The sequence below is a fragment of the Oratosquilla oratoria genome, chromosome 23 (assembly GCF_046742065.1).
Source record: "Oratosquilla oratoria isolate Oo_2021 chromosome 23, ASM4674206v1, whole genome shotgun sequence".
Classification (NCBI taxonomy): Eukaryota; Metazoa; Arthropoda; class Malacostraca; order Stomatopoda; family Squillidae; genus Oratosquilla; species Oratosquilla oratoria.
The window spans coordinates 48,738,120-48,757,914 of NC_134799.1; the positions used below are offsets into that span (position 1 = coordinate 48,738,120).

Here is a 19,795-nt window from a genome sequence, read left to right on the forward strand (position 1 = left end):
CCACCACAAACACATCACACCCGCTACACTACATAGCAGAACACCCACACACACCAAGAAACATTAAAACAACACCCAAAGACCTGTATCACACACAGATACTCTCTTCTCTTCCTCCACAACCACCAAATACTAGCCTCCGGAAACATATTCATAATCATATCACTCACTGCTCCATTAACACACCGAAAGACAACACACTGCTGCATGCCAGACCCCCTGATATCCACCCTTCTGAATCCTCTCTCCCACGAAAGGACAGAGTCCACCTGGCCAGACTGCGGTGCGGCCACCACCCAGCACTTCTAATCTACCAGAAGAGGCTGGATGACCGCATTGTGAACAGCTGCCCAGGATGTAATACTTCACCCCATCCGCAAACAACACAACATACACTCTATAAAGGATTTGTTGGAAAACCCAGTTTCGGCTGTAGCATTCCTTGGGGAGACGGGACTGCTCAGACAGACAGTCTAGGGAACGACAACAACAACAACAATGACAAGAACAGACATGAAAATGTAATATAACAGAATACTGAGCGACTTCTATTCTTGTCCAATTTTTTTTTTAAACTGTGCCAAAACTAAGTGGGGCAACTGTACATTGTAAAATAAATAAAACACATCAAAACATGAAACCACAGAAAATGGAAGTGCCCTAACACCATAGAAAACGTTAAGGGAGGGGTATACTGATCTATTTGATATTTTAACATAGAAAAATTATTGTAATATGGTTATTTTCCTTGCCGAGTTATTTTAAACAAAATATATATAAAAAAAGGAAAATATCCATGTTTTTTGGGTCCAGTTTTTTTTTTTTTTTTTTTTTTTCCAAAAAAAAAAAAAAAAAAAAAAAAAAAAAAAAAAAAATTAGTTGCATTTTTAGACTCATTAGTAAGTCAAGAAAAATGTGTCGTCTGCTACACCATTTTGAGTATTTCGCTGTCTGTCACATTTTTTAAGGTACATACATATACCAAGGCTTTTTCCCCCTTTCAAGGGAGGTAGCCAAAAAGGGAAAGGCATAAAAACACTCCCACCATTTCATCCCTAAATACACTCCACACCCCTCCCACCCTCCCTCTCATCTGAGCACCTCCTGGATGACGGGTCATCCCTGCACCTTGCCCACCGCCCTGGGTCAGAAGCAGTGTCGCAAGACACAGCACATCCACAGCAAGGCCGCTTCATTTAATCGGCGACCCCCCTCTCCGTCCCCCCTTGCATATAAGAAGAGGACGGGGAGAAATCCCTTCGGGCTGCATCAAAATTTACTCACACATACTACCCCACCCCCCCGCCCATTCCTCCTCATGCAATCACAACATCATCCATATACAACCATTCTCCACTCACCTCTGTCTTCCATCCTCTCCCTTCCTTCCTCAACAGACATTCCCCTCTTCCCCAAAGCCCCCTTCACCCCATCCATCCACCTCATCCTAGGACGTCCCCTCATGTTCACTCCCTCCACATCTGCCTTCCATACCTCTTTTACTAGTCTTTCTTCACTCATTCTTTCCATGTGTCCAAACCATCCTAATATTCTTTCATCAACCCTATCTCCCAGCTCCTTTTCCACCCCTGTTCTCCTCCTCACCTCCTCATTTCTCACTCTATCCAGCCTAGTAACCCCCACCATACTTCTCAGACACCTCATCTCAAACACATTCAAACTCCTTCTCTCTTATGTTCCACGTTTCTGCCCCATACAGTGCTGTTGGCACAATCACTCCTTCATACAGTCTCCTCTTCGCATCCATTCCTGTCTATTCCTCATTACACTCTTTAATCCACCAAGGCATTTACTCGCTTCTCTCAATCTACATTCTACCTCCACCTTTTCCTGCTACACTTGCACCCAAGTATCTAAAACTATCCACTTCCTCCAGTCACTCTCCCTTAATGTTCACTTCCAGTCTACTGCCACTTTCACCCCTTGTACATCTCATCACCTTACTTTTACCCACATTTATCTTTAGCATTCTTCTATCACATACTCTCCCAAACTCTGCCACCAGCTTCCTCAATCCCTCCTCCGACCCTGCCACAAGCGCAGTGTTGTCCGCAAACAACAGCTGGCTCACCTCCCACTTTTCTCCATTTTCTTTAACCATCTCCAATCCCTGACCCACTACCCTAGCATTCACCTCTCTCACCACCCCATCCATGTATAAGTTGAACAGCCAGGGCGACATAACGCATCCTTGACGAAGTCCCACCTTTACTTCAAACCACTCACTCTCTCCATTTCTAATCCTGACACAAGCTCTACTACTCTCATAAAAACTCTTGACAGCTCCCAAAAGCTTTCCTCCTATCCCATAAATCTGCATAACCTCCCACAGTGCCTTTCTGTCTACCCTATCATAAGCCTTTTCCAGATCCATAAAAGCCCAAAAAACATCCTTCCCCTTTCCTATAGCTTTCTCACATATCTGTCTTACCACAAAGATCTGATCTACACAACCTCTACCTGTCCTAAATCCACACTGTTCCTCACCAATTACTCCTTTTGTTCCTCTCCTAATCCTCTCAATCAAGATCCTCCCATAAGCCTTCCCTACTACACTTAACAGGCTAATCCCTCTGAAACTACTACATTCACACTTGTCCCCTTTTCCCTTGTAAAGAGGAACTATACAGGCACTTCTCCAGTCCTCCGGTACTCTACCCTCTCTCCAGCAAACATTAAATAACCTCACCAACCAGTCCACCATCACTGAACCTCCCTTTTTCAGACATTCTGCATGGCATCCATCCAGACCAGGTGCCTTACCTGCTTTCATCATCTTTACAACTGCCTTCACCTCATCCTTCCTTATTTCTCCTCCATTCTCCTCACTCATCACTCTCATTTCCTTCGCATTTCCCACTGCAGCTATCTTTCCTTCCCTATCCTCCTTCACATTTAGCAACTCCCTAAAATATTCTGCCCATCTTCCCCTTACTGTCTTCTCTTCCATTACCATCTCTCCATCTGCACCTCTTACCTTTTCTTCCCTACTTGATTTGCCTCCTCTTCCTCTCTTAATTTCTTTCCAAAACATCTTTTTATTACTTTCAAAATTTTCTGTCATACTCTTACCCCATTTCACATCTGCTCTCCTTTACCTTTTGCTTTACTTCTCTTTTCTTTTCTTTGTACGTCTCATATGACTCCCCCGTCCTCTTTTGTAACCAATCTGTGAATGCTCGCTTCTTCTCTTCTACAACCTTCTTTGTTTCCTCATCCCACCATTCACTACCCTTTCTTCTATTTCCCCCTGTCCTTCTTGTTCCACACACCATCCTTGCACACTTTAAGACTCCCTCCTTGAACCATCCCCATTCCTCCTCCACACCCATCTCTGCTCCATCCTTTACTCCCTCCCACTCCTTCAGTTTCTTTTTAGCCCCCCCGCCAAAAAAAAAAAAAAAAGCTTGTAGATGAACAGACACGCAAATGTAATAAAAAAGAATACTGGGCGAGTTGCTATTCTTGTCTGAAACAAAACATTTTTAAAACTGTGCCAAAACTAAGTGGGACAACTGTATATTGTAAAATAAATAAAACACATCAAAACATGACACCACAGAAAATGGAAGTGCCCTAACACCATAGAAAACATTAAGTGAGGGGTATACTGATTTATTTGATATTCTAACATAGAAAAATTATTGTAATATGGTTCTTTTCCTTGCTGAGTTATTTTAAAACAAAATATAAAAAAATGAAAATATTCATGTTTTTTTTTTGGTCAAGGTTTTTTTTTAACAGCACATTTTTTTTTAGTTGCATCTCTAGGGACACCACTACTCATTTCTTCCCATTCTGAATATTTGTCTCTAAGCACTACTCTCATTTTTCTTCCATGTAGGAAGTCCTCCATTCAATTCAATAGTTTTCCATGTATGCCTCCTATTGTTTCCAGTTTATATAGTAATTTTCTGCGTGGTACCTTATCAAATGCTTTTTGCAGGTCCAGGAAGGCAAAGTCTGCCCTGCCATCCCTTTCTTGCAATATATCTATCAATCTTGAATAGAAACAAATCAAATTGGTGATACATGATCATCCCTGTCTGAATCCAAACTGCCTCATGTTCAATATATTATTCTCCTCCAGATATTTTGTCCATCTATCTTTGATGACTCTCTCACAAATTTCAACTATTGTACTCGTTAGGGACACCGGTCTATAATATGTTGGGTCTTCCTTATTTCCCCCCTTATATATTGGCACTATATTGGCATTTTTCCAGTCTCCTGGTAGTTTTCCTTCTTTGAGTGAGCACTCAATTTTTTTGTATATTTTTCCTGTTAGTTCGTCTATACATTCCTTTAGTATCCAGTTTGCAACTCTGTCCGGGCTATGTGACTAGTTAACATCAAGCTTTAATATTTGATTCCTTATTTCCTTCTGAGTAATATTTGATTTCTTCATTGAGGGAAATTTTACTTCAATTCTTTGATCACAGTTTTGTAGATTTTTTTCCTCTTTGGTGAATACAGATTTGAAATGTTTGTTCATAATATCTGCCATTTCTATATCTTCTGTGTATTCTCTGTTACCTTGACGTAATTTAAGTATTTCCTTATTATTTTTTTAATTTGCCATTTACATATCTATGAAATAATTTGGGTTGATCTTTACATTTGTCTATTATGTCCTTTTCATAATTTCTTTTTTCTTCTGTACACATTTTTATATTTTATTTCTTAGTTTGGTGTATATTTTCCATTTCTCAGATTTTTTTTCCTTTTTCCATCTTTTCCAGGCTTTATCTCTTCTGTCTTTTGCCTCACTGTGGAATAGCTTAGGTGATATAGCCCAAGCTCAAACAGTAATGAATTCAATTCTAAACATGATAAATGGAAATAAAAAATATAGCTTAATTTGGAACGCATGAATTTTAGTATGTTAGAAAATTAGAGAATAGGAGACAGGACCCAACTAATGTCTTTGCTATATACTACAATTGGATAAATACAATTAAAACCCATTTGACATCCTTCCCATCTCAGCACCTCATGGATAAAAGGTCATCCATCCCCAGTCATATTGTTTGGGTCAAGGGTAATACAGTGAAGCACAGTTCTTGAACAGCTGGGCCCAACCTCTTCTGTTAAAAAGTAAATGATGATGATGATGATATGGTTTAATGTCACAAACTCCCCACCTTTCAGAAGGCTAGGATGGTGCCTCTCGCAGAGGGCTTTGTAGCATGGAATTTAATGAACTGTGCCCTTGGTTTAACTTTGCTGGTGGCAGGATTCAAACCACCATCCCCTCAACTTTTGCCGCAAGTAATGATGCCCTAACTCGCTCAGCCAGCGAGCTTCCAAAAAGTGAATAAATGAATAAATAAAAATAGAATTAAACAGAATTGCTGAAAATAAAAGAGATGAACACAATGGTATCTTGCGTAGAGGACTTCTGGCAGGGCCTATTTGGGTGACAAGTTCCCTCTACTACTCAGGTGCTCAATCTACAGTCTTGGATCTCTCCTGCAAGAGATTGTTGTACCCAGGAATCTGACCATTGTTTACTCAGAGAAAATATTCTGTAGTGTTGGTTCAACTGGGAAAGTGGTGGACTACGCAAGATACAATGCTCTGTGCTTTTTGTGTAGTGACTATATCTGGGATGGGATGGAAAGAATATTGGGATGGTTTAGGCACATGGAAAGAATAAGTAAAAACTAGCAAAAAGAGTGTGGAAAGTAGAGGTGGATAGAGTGAACTTGAGGGTAAGACCAAGAAAAATGGATGGATGGGGTGAAGGGGGCATTGAGTAAAAGATGAATTTCTGTTGAGAAGGGAGGGGAGATGGCAAGAGATAGGTATGAGTGGTGAAGGAATGTGAATGGAATATATACTGATGTGGCCCAAAGGGATTTCTCCTTTTCTTCTCTTTTTTCGCACAGGGTTACACAGAGAGAGGATCACTGTGTAAATGAAGTAGTTGGCTCTGCTGTGGATGTGCTGTGTCTTGTTGCATTGCTTCTGACCTGGGCTGTGGGGAAGGGACAGGGATGACTCTTCATCCACAAGGAGCTAAGATGAAAGGGAAATGGGTGACCAATTGGAATTGAAAGGGTAAGGGTGGGTGCATGCTTGACTGGCTACCTTCTTTATATGCAGGAAGAAGCCTATTGGCATTTAGATAGACAGACTCCATCTGGAGCATATTAAATCAGTTCCCAGGGCCTATTCTATGTTGAAGGGACCTATAAGTGTATCTGTGGTGGTCCTGTATGATGGACACAGGAGCTGCCCATTTCCAGAATCCCCCTCATCTACATCAGGAGGTGCAGCCCTAAGGGGCTGACAGTTTCTGGACTTGGCCCAAGATCCTTCTCTTTCAACTTCATATGCATCTTACATCTTTTAAAATAAGGAAAGCTGACAACCAGTAGCTACTCCTCTCTTCCTACTCAGCCAGTGACAAAGAATTCTGTGGATAGGCCTAAGAATTGTTGCCAGCCACTGTGGGGCTATAGGTTTGGCACTCACTAAAACCTGAAGCAACACCTATCATCATTTTGTGTTGATATTGTGATGACCTGAGCATAGGCCAGTGAGTGTTCTCTTGTTTGTCCTGGGGGCATTTTCTCATCTGTGATTATGATGGGGAGTATTTGGCTTAGTTTTGCATTTGTTGGTATTGAGATCAGTGTCTGCTCTGTGATCTATGTACATGTTCCTTTAAAGATGTGTTCTGAGGTATGGGGTGAATGTTGTGAAATATTTGTCAGTGGTAAACAATAATGCTACAGACAAATTAACAATAAAAACCAAGGACCATGAATCAAGATTAGATCTTTACCCTTAAACATTGGAGGACCTTACTGAATATTATAATAGATGGTTAAACATTTGGTATGAATGGCATAACATTTGGTATGAATGGCATCAAACTATCATTGATATCTGAGAACTTTTATAATTCTTTTTTTATGGCACCTTTTTTCTGCAATACTTGCTATACATTCATGAGTATCAGATGTATGAAGACACAGTACATCACCACTTGCCAGAGTTTACTAACCTTTATATAAACATTTCCAACTAAGTGGTCGCCAAGGTTATCACAAACATTCATTTCTTCAATTTCTCCATATTTGTCCTCACATTCCGTAAAGACATCTTCAAAGAAGTTGTCATAATGTTCCTGCATCTCTTCATCACTCACATTCGCTTTATGGGGCACAGTAGAATAATAGAGATTCATGAGAGCAAATGCAATGGGAAAGGATATAAAGATTTAACCCCTTCGATACGATGACGCCTACGTAGGCATCATGAGGAGCAAGTGGGTACGCGGGATGCCTATGTCAGCGTCTTGATTATACATATTGTAGTTGTACCTCTGTGACCCCCATACTCTGTAAACTGGCTTCATCATATTTTCTATGGTTATCAAAATTCATGGGTGAAAGAGAATGAGCAATACGGCAGTAACTTTATTTTTTATAATGCGAGTATTATGATGCAACATCACACATCTGGCAGCTAATGCTGCCTGCGAGATTTTGGCCCGTATTGAAGGGGTTAAACACAAAAAAAATATCAATACAATACAATTTACTTTATCAGAATAATATGCTAACCCCTTTACTATGATGCTGTTCCCAGGCTGAAAATGACATTATGAGACTAGCCAGAACAAAATTTGTGACAAATTTCATTATAGTGAACAAGTTAACTGAGTTGACTTTAAACCCTCTGCAAGTGCTATTTCTCCCACTGAACAAGATTGTCTTGTGTTTCAGCCAAAATGAAATTTGAAAAAGGGAGCCGTTATTATAATAAAGGAATAATCAAGGACAGAGGATATAAGCACAGCTCTTTTGACATCTTATCAAACCTTAAAATCTAGTTTGAAAGCTATGAAGAAAGAGAAAATACTTACAGTGGGACCCATCTGCTGATTTTGCTGAATTCTGAGGGTTGCAGTAGAGATTGAGCAGCAACACAGTCTGGAACATTCATTCCATGGTTGTGGCATGAGAACAAATAGGAAAAATATAGACAAAATAAAGCCATGATTACCATCACTTCCTTACAGCATGGCCTTCCAGTGTATATAAAATAATTGCATTTTCATATAAGTATAAATGCACACATTTTTTAATCAATAGTATCCCCCACCTTCCACCATTCTTGGGTGGGTAGAAGGGGCAGGTTGTCAATCCAATCAATACCAATAAGTTATTTTGCCTCTAAAACCAAAAGGAGAGGAAAGGTGGGGCCAATTTCCTTGCTTCAAATGCAGTAAAAACTGAAGCATAAAAACACTTCTTCCCATTTTCTTATGGTACCTCATCCTCTAATCTGTTGCTCTTCCTCATCTCCCACGTTTTTTTTCTTCTGCCAAACATCAGGATATTTACTTCTAGTTATCATCTCCCTACCCAAGCACCTCTGCATCTCTCGCTCTCTTTACTACTTTTGCCTTGTACACTTTTCTGATAGGTCACATTCCACTGTTTTAATGTGTACACACCATCTTTACAGGACCCTATTCATATTTTCCCTCAACTCACTTTATCTGCTATTCAAAATCTTGCCCTCTCTTTTATCACTACAGTCCTTACTACATTTCCACCATTTTGATTTTTCAATAAGCTATTTTTAACATCCTCAATGTATTCTCATACCAGTCTCAATTATATTGTCCACCTTGCCTGCCTTGTTTCATTTGATATTTCTGCATCCCTTATGTTTTCCTGATGTCCTTTTTTTCCACACTTTAATTGACTTTCAATACTACAGGGACAAGTGATGGGAGCCTATACAAGGTGTTCTTACAAGATGGGTGTCAGACTAAATCATGTCCCTGCTGCTCACCTTCAAACTCCATCAATACCCTTTCCTTTACATGGAAATGCAACCCTAAGACATCCTTTTATAAGCTTCGACTAGCTTTCCTCCACTTCATTTTTTTCACATACAGCCTGAAATCCAGCAAAGCTCTCATCCTTTTTCTCTTACCAGATGGTGACAAAGAAATGGACAAACACTAATACAACACACACAATGATGAATATTTTTTTTTCCTGGAAAGATATATGGGTAGACCTGAGGGCCATTACTGACCAATGGGCTTAAGGGTTTCTTGTCAGCAGGACTTTAAGCAACAATTATTATTACCATAATCACAATCACTTTCTTTCTCTCATAAACAGGCTCCAAAGATATGCCTTAAAGGATCTGTTACTGCAAGGAGTGAGGAGTGTCCCAGAAAGCATCACAATGAAGGGATCCTCCACTCCCATCACCAACTCCCCATTCATGTCTACACCTTCAGCCAAAATAAATTCTTCACCTCTTCTATACTACTGCCAAACTATTTTATTCAGCTATGCATGACTGATAATTCTGAACCTATTTTGATTAAACCCTCTTTTACATAATGAATGTCACTTATCCTATTATTCCAGCTACTGCCACCTGACTATTCTATTCAGCTGTGTGATCCTTTCTGCAGTAAAGGGCCACAACATTCCTCAGTGGTTGATTAAGTTTTTAATCCTTGTGTGGAAATTTCTCCCAGCAAAATAAAATTGTACAGTATCATTTCAAATAATAACTGTTGCCTTAGGTTTCAATGATTGGAAACCTGCAGCCTCACAGCTGCAATCAGTATGCCTTGGGCCTTCCCAAAGATTTCTCTGTGAGGAAAATCTGGAGCTTTTTCTATGATGCAAGGGGTGGTCTTGTATGACTGATGTCAGAGAGAATCATTTCCCTGCTGCCCATCCTCAAAACCTTGTGGGATTGGCACTTAGTTTCTTAACTGAGCCCAATCTCTCTCTCTCTTTTCAGTTTTTGACTGTATTTCCTCTACTTTTTCACATAAGGAGAGCTGACAACCAATGACTATTACCCTCCTCTCACTATTTCTTCAAGCCAATTATACAGAAATTGTCTCACACCAATACAACACAGGCAACAATACAAAGTTTCTTCTCAGAGATCTATGGGAGGGCCCAAAGAATGTTGCTAGCCATGCTGGGGGGCTGCAGGTTTCTAGTTAGCAAAATTAACGAAAACAACTACAATCATTATTAGTGTGGATGTATTTTAGTCACTGGCTAGCAGCGGGAGGAGGGGGAGAAGGAGGTAGAGGAGGAGGAGGAGGAGAACTCATTTGCAGCTACACCTGATGGGTGTTAATGGGATATAAAGATGAGCAGTGGGGAGATGATTCTCTCTGATGTCCATCTCCTAGGACCAAAGAGGTAGGGTCAAAATAGGCATACAGCTTGGTTGTTAAATATAAAAACAGATACCTTGTGAACATATCAGATAATGATAATAATAATGCATGTCAATACTCTAAACATCAAATATATTTAAACACTTAAAAAAATCCAACACTTCACACACAGAAAGCATGAATATGAACAAGTACAAAAAATATATGGTAAAATTTCTTAATAATCTAAGAAGTGGGATAAATGTGATTAATTGCTGGTTAGTAAAAAAAAAAGGCCAATACTTACACTTGTCCTGCAGAAATAGTTGGCTGAGGAGTACTTGTACTTTCATTGTTAAAACACTTAAAATTGCACTTAATACTATGATTTAAAAATATTAATAATAATGATAAATAAATAAACAACTTGATACTCTGGAAAATTATACTGAAGATTCTAAGTTTATTCAATCAAAAGCACATGTTTGGTACATCAATTGTAAAAATGATGACAATATATGCTCACTTACAGAGGTGAAATGTTAATAGCTGGTTGGTACAGTAGCATCCATAAAATCATTACAAAAGGATCATGATTTTGACGTGTTACTAAAAAAATGTAACCAAAATATACATACATAACATGAGCCTACCTTAATATGGGGTAGTGGCTGCATCAGAGCAGATATCTAACTCATCCAACTAAATCCATTGTCCCTCTGTGGTGATCTGGGCTTTATAAAACTAATTGTACTTGTTAACCTAGTTGAAATGGGCATAATTTTTTATATTACTTTCTGTTTTGTTTTTTGACTATGCTGATGTATTTTGGTTGAATAAAGTCAAAAGAAAGGTTTTGAGTACTCTTTGAAAATACCAGAATTTATTCAACCAAAAAGGCTGCATCTGATCTGAAGATGGGGAAGTTCCCGAGACCCAAATGCCTGGATGTATCTCCCAACTTGCGTACTGCTGTACAAGAATTAGAATATGCTGTATCAATGTGGGCACCTAGCACAAAAAAGAACATAAGAAAATTAGAAAGAATCCAAAGAGCAGTGACAAAAATGGCACCTACACTGTCAAATCTGCCATATGAGATTGGAGAAATTACAGCTGTCAACACTAGAATAGAGAAGGGAAAGAGGCGATTTATTGACCATTTTCAGAATTATGAAAGGGATGGAAGTTCTCAACAGAAACGACTTATAAAAGTGGGACAGAAGAGAAACAAAAGGACACAAAAAGAAATTAAAGACAATTACAGAAGAGACCCGAAATAAAAAAAAATAAAAAAAAAGCTTCCCACATAGAGTGATTGATGTCTGGAACAAACTGAACAGAGAAACAGTGAATGCCAGAACTATACACGATTTTAAGAACAAACTGGATGTGAAAAGATACGAAAACGGGTCACTACGCATAGCTCTCGTCCCGTAAAATACAACTTGAATTGTACTTTCTCTACATTCCTGGAATCCATCACAATCCTTAATCCTAACAAACTGGATACTTTAATAGATTTTGTCTCTCCAACTGTATATACACTGCAGAGTATACTACCTATGAATCAGCTATAAATCTTCTCAAAGACCTCTATGTCAAGCCCAAAAATGAAGTGTTCATTAGACATTTATTGGCTACTTGTAGGCAGCATGAAGGGGAGGCAAGAGATGAATATCTACAAGAGCTTTAGCTGCTCAGCAAGGATTGTAACTTTGAGGCTGTTATGGCTTCACAGAATCGGAATGACTACATACAGGATTCTTTCATCAATGGTTTGCTCTCTCATACAATCAGGCAATAACTGCTTGAAAACAAATCTTTGGACCTACGTACAGCTGTTGATCAAGCCAGGGCACTTGATGTTGCTCAGAAGACCTCGGAGTCTTATTCTTGTTTTACTGTCTCAGGTGCAAGTGCTGCTATGACATTCGTCCCTGTTTGCACTGCTGATGGGACCTGTGCTGCTGTAACATCTGAAACTGCTTATTCTACTGAAAGGACCTGTGCTATTACCAATTCAAAGTTCCAATGCTATTTCTGTGGTGGTCCCCATCATAATTGTGGACAGTGTCCTCCAAGAAACGTCACTTGCTATAAGTGTAATAACCAGTGACACTGCTAAAGTGTGCCAGTCTGCTACATTTCCTACTTCTGCATCCGCTCAGTCTTCTACACTGGCAGTCATCTCTGCTTCTTCCTGGGACTACTACAGCGAGCAACTGTGTATGTTTTGGTTGGTAATAATGAAGCAACCACTCTTATCACAGGGAGCTCTGAATCTTTCATTTCACATAGCTATGCCAAGAAGCACAAGTTGAAGGTTGTCCCAGCAACCGGAAGTGTATCTATGGCCTCTTCGTCACTCATGTCTTCTGTGAAGGGACACTGCGTGGTTGACATCAATTTGAAAGGTGAGTGCGACTATAATATGAAGCTTTCAATGCTGTCAGACTTGTGTTGTGATGTTATTCTTGGTCAAAATTTCATGAGCCAGCACTCTAATGTTACTGTGTACTTTGGCAGATCCAAAAAGGATCTAAATATCTCCAACCCTGCCACTTGCAGTGTACTGTCTGCTTTGGTGGATACACCTCGTCTTTTTCACGTCTTGCTCCTCATTGCAAACCCACTGCAATAAAATCTTGAAAGTTTGGGGATGAGAATAAGAAGTTCATAAGGTCTGAAATTAACAAGATGCTACATGATGGTGTAATTGAGGAGAGTACATCTCCATCAAGGGCACAAGTCTTTGTTGCGTCAAATGAATGCCACCAAAAAAGATTGGTTGTTGACTATGGACAAAATATTAATAAATTCACTTGTTTGGATGCATACCCTCTTCCAAGAATAGATGACCTTGTCATGGAATTGTCTCATTACAAGTATTGTAGTTTGCTGGACCAGAAAAGTGTTTATCACCAAATATCTATATGAGAAGAAGACAAGCCATATACTGCTTTTGAAGTGAATGGCAAGCTTTACCAGTTCTCCTAGAGTACCATTTGGAGTTACGAACAGCATTGCTTGCTTCCAAAAGACTACTGACATCATCATCAAGCATCACGATCTACATGGAACTTATGCTTATGTGGACAATAGTAAGGTGGTAGCAAATAAGGTCTTTTTTCAGGATTGTCTTATATTTATCTCATCTAAAGTGACTATAAACAACTTTCATGAAAGATTGTTGTAGTGAAAAGATGAATGATTCAAATACAAGTAGATCAACATCAGCAGGTTTCTGAGTGTAGATGTTCTAATGGTGTTCTTCTAGTACAGCTAGTTATCTTTTTTAAAGATTTATTTTGCATTGTTTGTAATTTTCATCTTTGTTTTCTTAATTGTTGGATATCACACTGTGAAAACATAGTTGAGTGTGGCTGTCATGAATTGTTTATAAAAAAAAAATTCTAGTGTCCAAGTCTTATGCTTGTAACTGATCAGTTTATGTTCAGTTTCTTAACTGCTTTCACTATGAGATATTTTTTCTAGAGTCCAAGTCTTAGGCCTGCAACTGATCAGTTTATGTTCAGTTTCTTATCTGCCTTCACTATGAGATCTTTTTTTGTGTGCCATGAAGATTGTGAGTACATCAAAGGTAAGTCCAAGTACTTTAATATTTTTGTCCAATGGGAGTAGTTGACCATTTAATTTGATCATTGGTTACTTCTTTGATTCATATTATTCACATACTATAATCTGAGGGGATGCAGACATCCTCTTTAGTGTCAACCGTTATGCCAGCTTTGTGAGATAAGTTTGATTTTTCTTACCTGCTACTTGCTGTTGCCAATTACCTGAAAGCCACAGGTCTTTTGCAAGAGACCAGGGGTGGCAACATATTGGTATTGATTTGTCTCCTATATCTCTTACCAGCATTCCTATTTCTTAAAACCTTCACCACTTTTTTCTCTACATTTTCCTGTTCTCTCTCCTTTTGTTATTCTGTAATCTCATATTTTTTCATAATTAGTTTCTTCCACCATCTTTGTTTCTTTATAATCAATATTTTCTTAATTTTATTATACTATGAGGTTTTTCCATGATTAATTTTCCATCTTAACTTTTTTCTCCTTTAATTTTCCATGAGGTGAAAGCCAGTATTAAAATGATGAAATGTCATGTGGAGTGTCTAAAAAAGGGAAATAAAGTGATGATGGACTGGCTGGTGAGGATTAATGTTTGTCAAAAAGAGGGCAGAGTAGCAGAGGACTTGAGAAGTACCTGTATAGTTCCATTTTACAATGGAAAAGGGAACAAATGTGAGTGTATTACTTTCAGGGGGATCAGTTTGTTGAATGTAGTTGGGAAGGCTTATGGGAGGGTTTTGATTGAGAGGAGAGGAACAGTGTGGGTTTAGGACAGATAGGGGTTGTGTGGAAAAGGTAAGGATGTTTTTGGGGCATTTATGGATTTGGAAAAGGCTTATGATAGGATAGATAGGAAGGCACTGTGAGAGGTATTGCAGATATATGGGATAGGAGGAAAGCTGTTAAGATCAGTCAAGAGTTTTTACAATAGTAAAGCCTCTGTTAGAATTAGAAATGGAGAGAGAGAGAGTGGTTTGAGGTACAGGTGGGACTTAGCCATGGGTGTGTTATGTTGCCTTGGCTGTTCAATTCGTACATGGATGAGGTGGTGTGAGAAGTAAATGCAAAGGTAATGGGCTTGGGATTGGAGATGGTTAAAGAAAATGGAGAAAAATGGGAGATAAGCCAGTTGTTGTTTGCTGATGACACTGTGCTTGTAGCAGGATCAGAGAAGGTATTAAAGAAGTTAATGACAGAGTTTGGGAAGGTGTGCAAAAGAAGGAAATTGAAGATATGGGTAAAAGCAAGGTGATGAGATGTACAAAGGGAGAATATGGCAACAAATTGGAAGTATTAAGGGAAACTAGAGGAAATGGATAGCTTTAGTTACTTGGGTGCGAATGTGGCAGGAAAGGGAGTGGAGATAGAGGTAGAATGTAGACTGAGAGAAGCAAATACCTTGGGGGATTAAAAAGTGTAATGAGAAATAGACATTTGGGAATGGATGGTAAGAGGAGATTGTATGAAGGAGCAATTTTGCCAACAACACTGTATGAGGCAGAAACATGTAACATAAGAGAGGAAGACAGGAAGAGTTTAAATGTATTTGTGATGAAATGCCTGTGAAGTATGGTAGGAGTTACTGGGCTGGATAGAGTGAGAAACAAGGAGGTTATGAGGAGGGCAGAGGTGGTAAAGGAGTTGGGGGATGGGGTTGATGAAAGAGTATTGGGATGGTTTGGACACATGGAAAGAATGAGCGATGAAAGATTAGTAAAAGAGGTGTGGAAGGCAGAGGTGGAAGGAGTGAACATGAGGGAGTGACCAAGGATAAGATGGATGGATAGGGTAAAAGGGGCACTGGGAAAGAGGAGAATGTCTGTTAAGGAAAGAAGAGAGAAGATAGAAGATAGGGGTGAGTGGAGAATGGTTGTGTATAGATGATGCTGTGATGCATGGAAGGCAGTAGGAGGGGGATGGGGGGTGAGGGAGTATGTGTGAATGTTTTGACGCAGCCAGAAGGGATTTCTCCCTGTCTTCTCTTTTTCTGCATAAGTGGATGGAGAGGAGGGTAATTGATTAAGTGAAGCGGCCTTGCTGTGGATGTACTGTGTCTTGCTGCATTGCTTCTGACCCAGGGCAGTGGGCAAGATGTAGGGATGACCCAAGTTAAGAGGGAGGGGTTGAATGGGAGTGAGGTATAGTGGGGATGGAATGGGTGGAAGTGGATTTTATAGCTTTGTTTTTGGTTACCTTCCTTGTAAGGGGGAAAAAGGTACTGGTATATGCATGTAATTTTCCATCTTAAGTTTTAAGCTGTTCATCTTTTTTCTTGGTTTACATAAAATCTGTTTCTATTTTCAATTTTACTATTTATACTCATGACCTCTTATTCTTGATCTGAATTCTATTCTTTCATACATACATACATATACCAAGGCTTCTTCCCCCTTACAAGGGAGGTAGCCAAAAAGGAAAAGGCATAAAATCATTCCCACCCATTCCATCCCTGAATACACTCCACACCCTTCCACCCTCCCTCATATCTTAGCACCTCCTGGATGACGGGTCATCCCTGCACCTTGTCCACTGCCCTGGGTCAGAAGCAGTGTCGCAAGACACAGCACATCCACAGCAAGGCCGCTTCATTAAATTGGTGACCCCCCCCCCTCTCCGTCCCCCCATGCGTGAAAGGAGAAGATGGGGAGAAATCCCTTCAGGCTGAGTCAAATTTTGCTCACACATACTACCTCACCCCCCATCCCTCTGCCCATTCCACCTCATGCATCACAACATCATCCATATACAACCATTCTCCATTCACCCCTGTCTTCTGTCCTCTCCCGTCCTTCCTCAACAGACATTCCCCTCTTCCCCAAAGCCCCCTTCACCCCATTCATCCACCTCATCCTAGGATGTCCCCTCATGTTCACTCCCTCCACATCTGCCTTCCATGTATCTTTTACTAGTCTTTCTTCACTCATTCTTTCCATGTGTCCAAACCATCCTAATACTCTTTCATCAACTCTATCTCCCAACTCCCTTTCCACCCCTGTTCTCCTCCTCACCTCCTCATTTTTCATTCTATCTAGCCTAGTAACCCCTATCATACTTCTCAGACATCTCATCTCAAACACATTCAAACTCCTTCTCTCTTCCTCTCTTATGTTCCATGTTTCTGCCCCATACAGTGCTGTTGGCACAATCACTCCTTCATACAGTCTCCTCTTAGCATCCATTCCCAAATGTCTATTCCTCATTACACTCTTCAATCCACCAAGGCATTTACTCGCTTCCCTCAATCTACATTCTACCTCCACCCCCACTCCTCCTTTTCCTGGCACTTTCGCACCCAAGTATCTAAAACTATCCACTTCCTCCAGTCTCTCTCACTTAATACTCACTTCCAGACTGCTGTCACTCTCTTCCCTTGTACATCTCATTACCTTACTTTTGTCCACATTTATCTTCAGTTTCCTTCTTTCACACACCTTCTCAAACTCTGTCACTAACTTCCTCAATCCCTCCTCTGATCCTGCTACAAGCGCAGTGTCATTAGCAAACAACAACTGGCTTACTCCCACTTTTGTCCATTTTCTTTAATAATCTCCAATCCCTGACCCACTACCCTTGCATTTACCTCTCGCACTACACCATCCATGTACAAGTTGAACAGCCAGGGCGACATAATGCATCCCTGATGAAGTCCCACCTTTACCTCGAACCACTCACTCTCTCCATTTCTAATCCTAACACAAGCTCTACTACTCTCATAAAAACTCTTGACAGCTCCTAGAAGCTTTCCTCCTATCCCATATATCCGCAAAACCTCCCACAGTGCCTTTCTGTCTACCCTGTCGTAAGCCTTTTCCAGATCCATAAAAGCCCAAAAAACATCCTTCCCCTTTCCTATAGCTTTCTCACATATCTGTCTTACCACAAAAATCTGATCTACACAACCTCTACCCGTCCTAAATCCACACTGTTCCTCACCAATTACTCCCTCTGTTCCTCTCCTAATGCTCTCAATCAAGATCCTCCCATAACCCTTCCCAACTACACTTAACAGGTCCTGGAGCCGCAGCGTCTATATCGTGGGACCACCCCCCAACCCCAAGAGTTGGGGGCGTTTGCAAACGGCGGCAACCAGCCCTGGCCACTGGCTCTACGCAGGTGGCACCGATCCCCAAGAGGAGCTACGACTGCCTTGGGGAGTACCACAATCCTTTTTCTCAACATGCAATGTTACGTTTTTTCTGCACCGAGGGGTGATTTTCCGGCGATCACCCCTCGTCTTCTACTTTTAGCCGGAGATGTAGAGAGCAATCCTGGGCCCACCACAAAATACACATGCCCAACATGCTCTAAACCCATTACTTCAAGCAGACAGACAAAGGGCTCAGTTCAGTGCAATATGTGCAAAAACTGGGCCCACCTCACTTGTACAACACTTGATGACATAAACCAATACACAAACACTTGGACATGTTCTACCTGCCCTCCAGTAACCCCACTCCCATCTCCCCAACCACAGCCAGCACCCTTACCCACTCCCAATTTCCCTTTGCCCTTATCCCCAATCAGTACTCCCCTTCCTTTGTCCCCAATCTCTCCTTTCCCCCCCTCTAACCCAGATCCTATACCTTCCCCATTAACACCCCAACCTCAACCCCAAATGGCAACATACAACACATACAGAACACACAACATCAACATATTACAACACAACATTGACGGTATTAACACGAAAAAACATGAACTTGAACACTTTCTTAAACAACACAACATACACATTGCAATTATACAAGAAACAAAACTAAGACACTCACACAAAACACCATCATTTCATAATTACACCACAATCAGACAAGACCAGACCGACGGCAATGGCAGTGGACTCATCACCCTGATCCACCACTCCATCTGTTTTGTGGACACAAGTGCCACAACCAAAATTCTCCTCCCTACCACAGATAACACTACAGAAATCCAATCCATTCGAATCCGCACAGGCAACAAATCAACACTGACAATAGTTAACATGTACATCCCCCCCCCCCAATCATCCCCCACAGTTCCAAACACCTTCAGGCCTCAATTTAGCCAACTAGCCTCAATCCCCAACCTGATCATGGGTGGTGACTTCAACACCAAGTCGTCTGCCTGGTATGTCGACAACCCTGACACAGAGGGCTTGATATACAGACTCAGTTTGACTCATTGACTATCATGAACAACACACATAATCATACACATATCCCACACCAAGCCCTCTACACTCCCTCCTCTCCTGATATCACCTTTTGCTCCCCCTGCCTAACCCCAACAACATCATGGAGAGTGGTCGGAACCCATGGTTCTGACCACATTCCAATCATCATCACCACCAAAACAAGATGCACCTCAGTTGGCCACAGACACACATACACCAATTACAAGAGAGCTAACTAGGAAGCTTTTACTGAAGAGACAGAACAACATTTTGAAACACTTAACAGTACACCAATCACAAACATAAACAATGCTGTGCACACTTTTAATACAATCATACAAAACGCAGACAAGAGATACATCCCTAGAGGCAACAGAAAATCACACAACCCCAACTTCACACCAGAAATCCAAGGCCTCATCAGACAACGAGACACGCTTAAACACAATACCCCCACACCTATCCCTCAAAATATAGCAGACCAAATACAAACACTAAACACTGTGATTGCCAATAAAATACATGAACAAAAAACACAAAATTGGCAAAACTTTATCAATACATTTGATCACAAAACAAACACCAGCAAATTTTACAAAACACTCAACAGCATTACACTATCCAACAGTAACACAACATGCTCTCATGCAGCAATAATCACAACAACAGACAATACCCTCAAACAGACAACAAGCAAACACACTCATAAATCATTTTGCACAGACAAGCCATCTCACTTCTCACTCTCACTAGGAATGCTTATGTGTCATATAATGGCCAATCATCGCACATCAGAAACATTAAGAATGGAGTACCACAGGGCTCTGTTCTATCCCCCACGCTCTTTAATCTATACAT

The 19,795-nt window shown here is 40.5% G+C and overlaps 1 protein-coding gene across 1 annotated transcript in view; it reads right to left on the reverse strand.

Annotated features, from left to right (window-relative positions):
• Nucleotides 1-19,795, reverse strand: part of U2af38 (U2 small nuclear riboprotein auxiliary factor 38) — a 100,705-nt gene that overhangs the window by 28,190 nt on the left and 52,720 nt on the right. The window contains exons 3-4 of the mRNA XM_076207107.1: nucleotides 7,901-7,967; nucleotides 7,037-7,185 (exon numbers count right to left, since the gene is read on the reverse strand). Coding sequence (XP_076063222.1) covers nucleotides 7,037-7,185; nucleotides 7,901-7,967 — 216 coding nt within the window. The remainder of the gene's footprint in view (nucleotides 1-7,036; nucleotides 7,186-7,900; nucleotides 7,968-19,795) is intronic.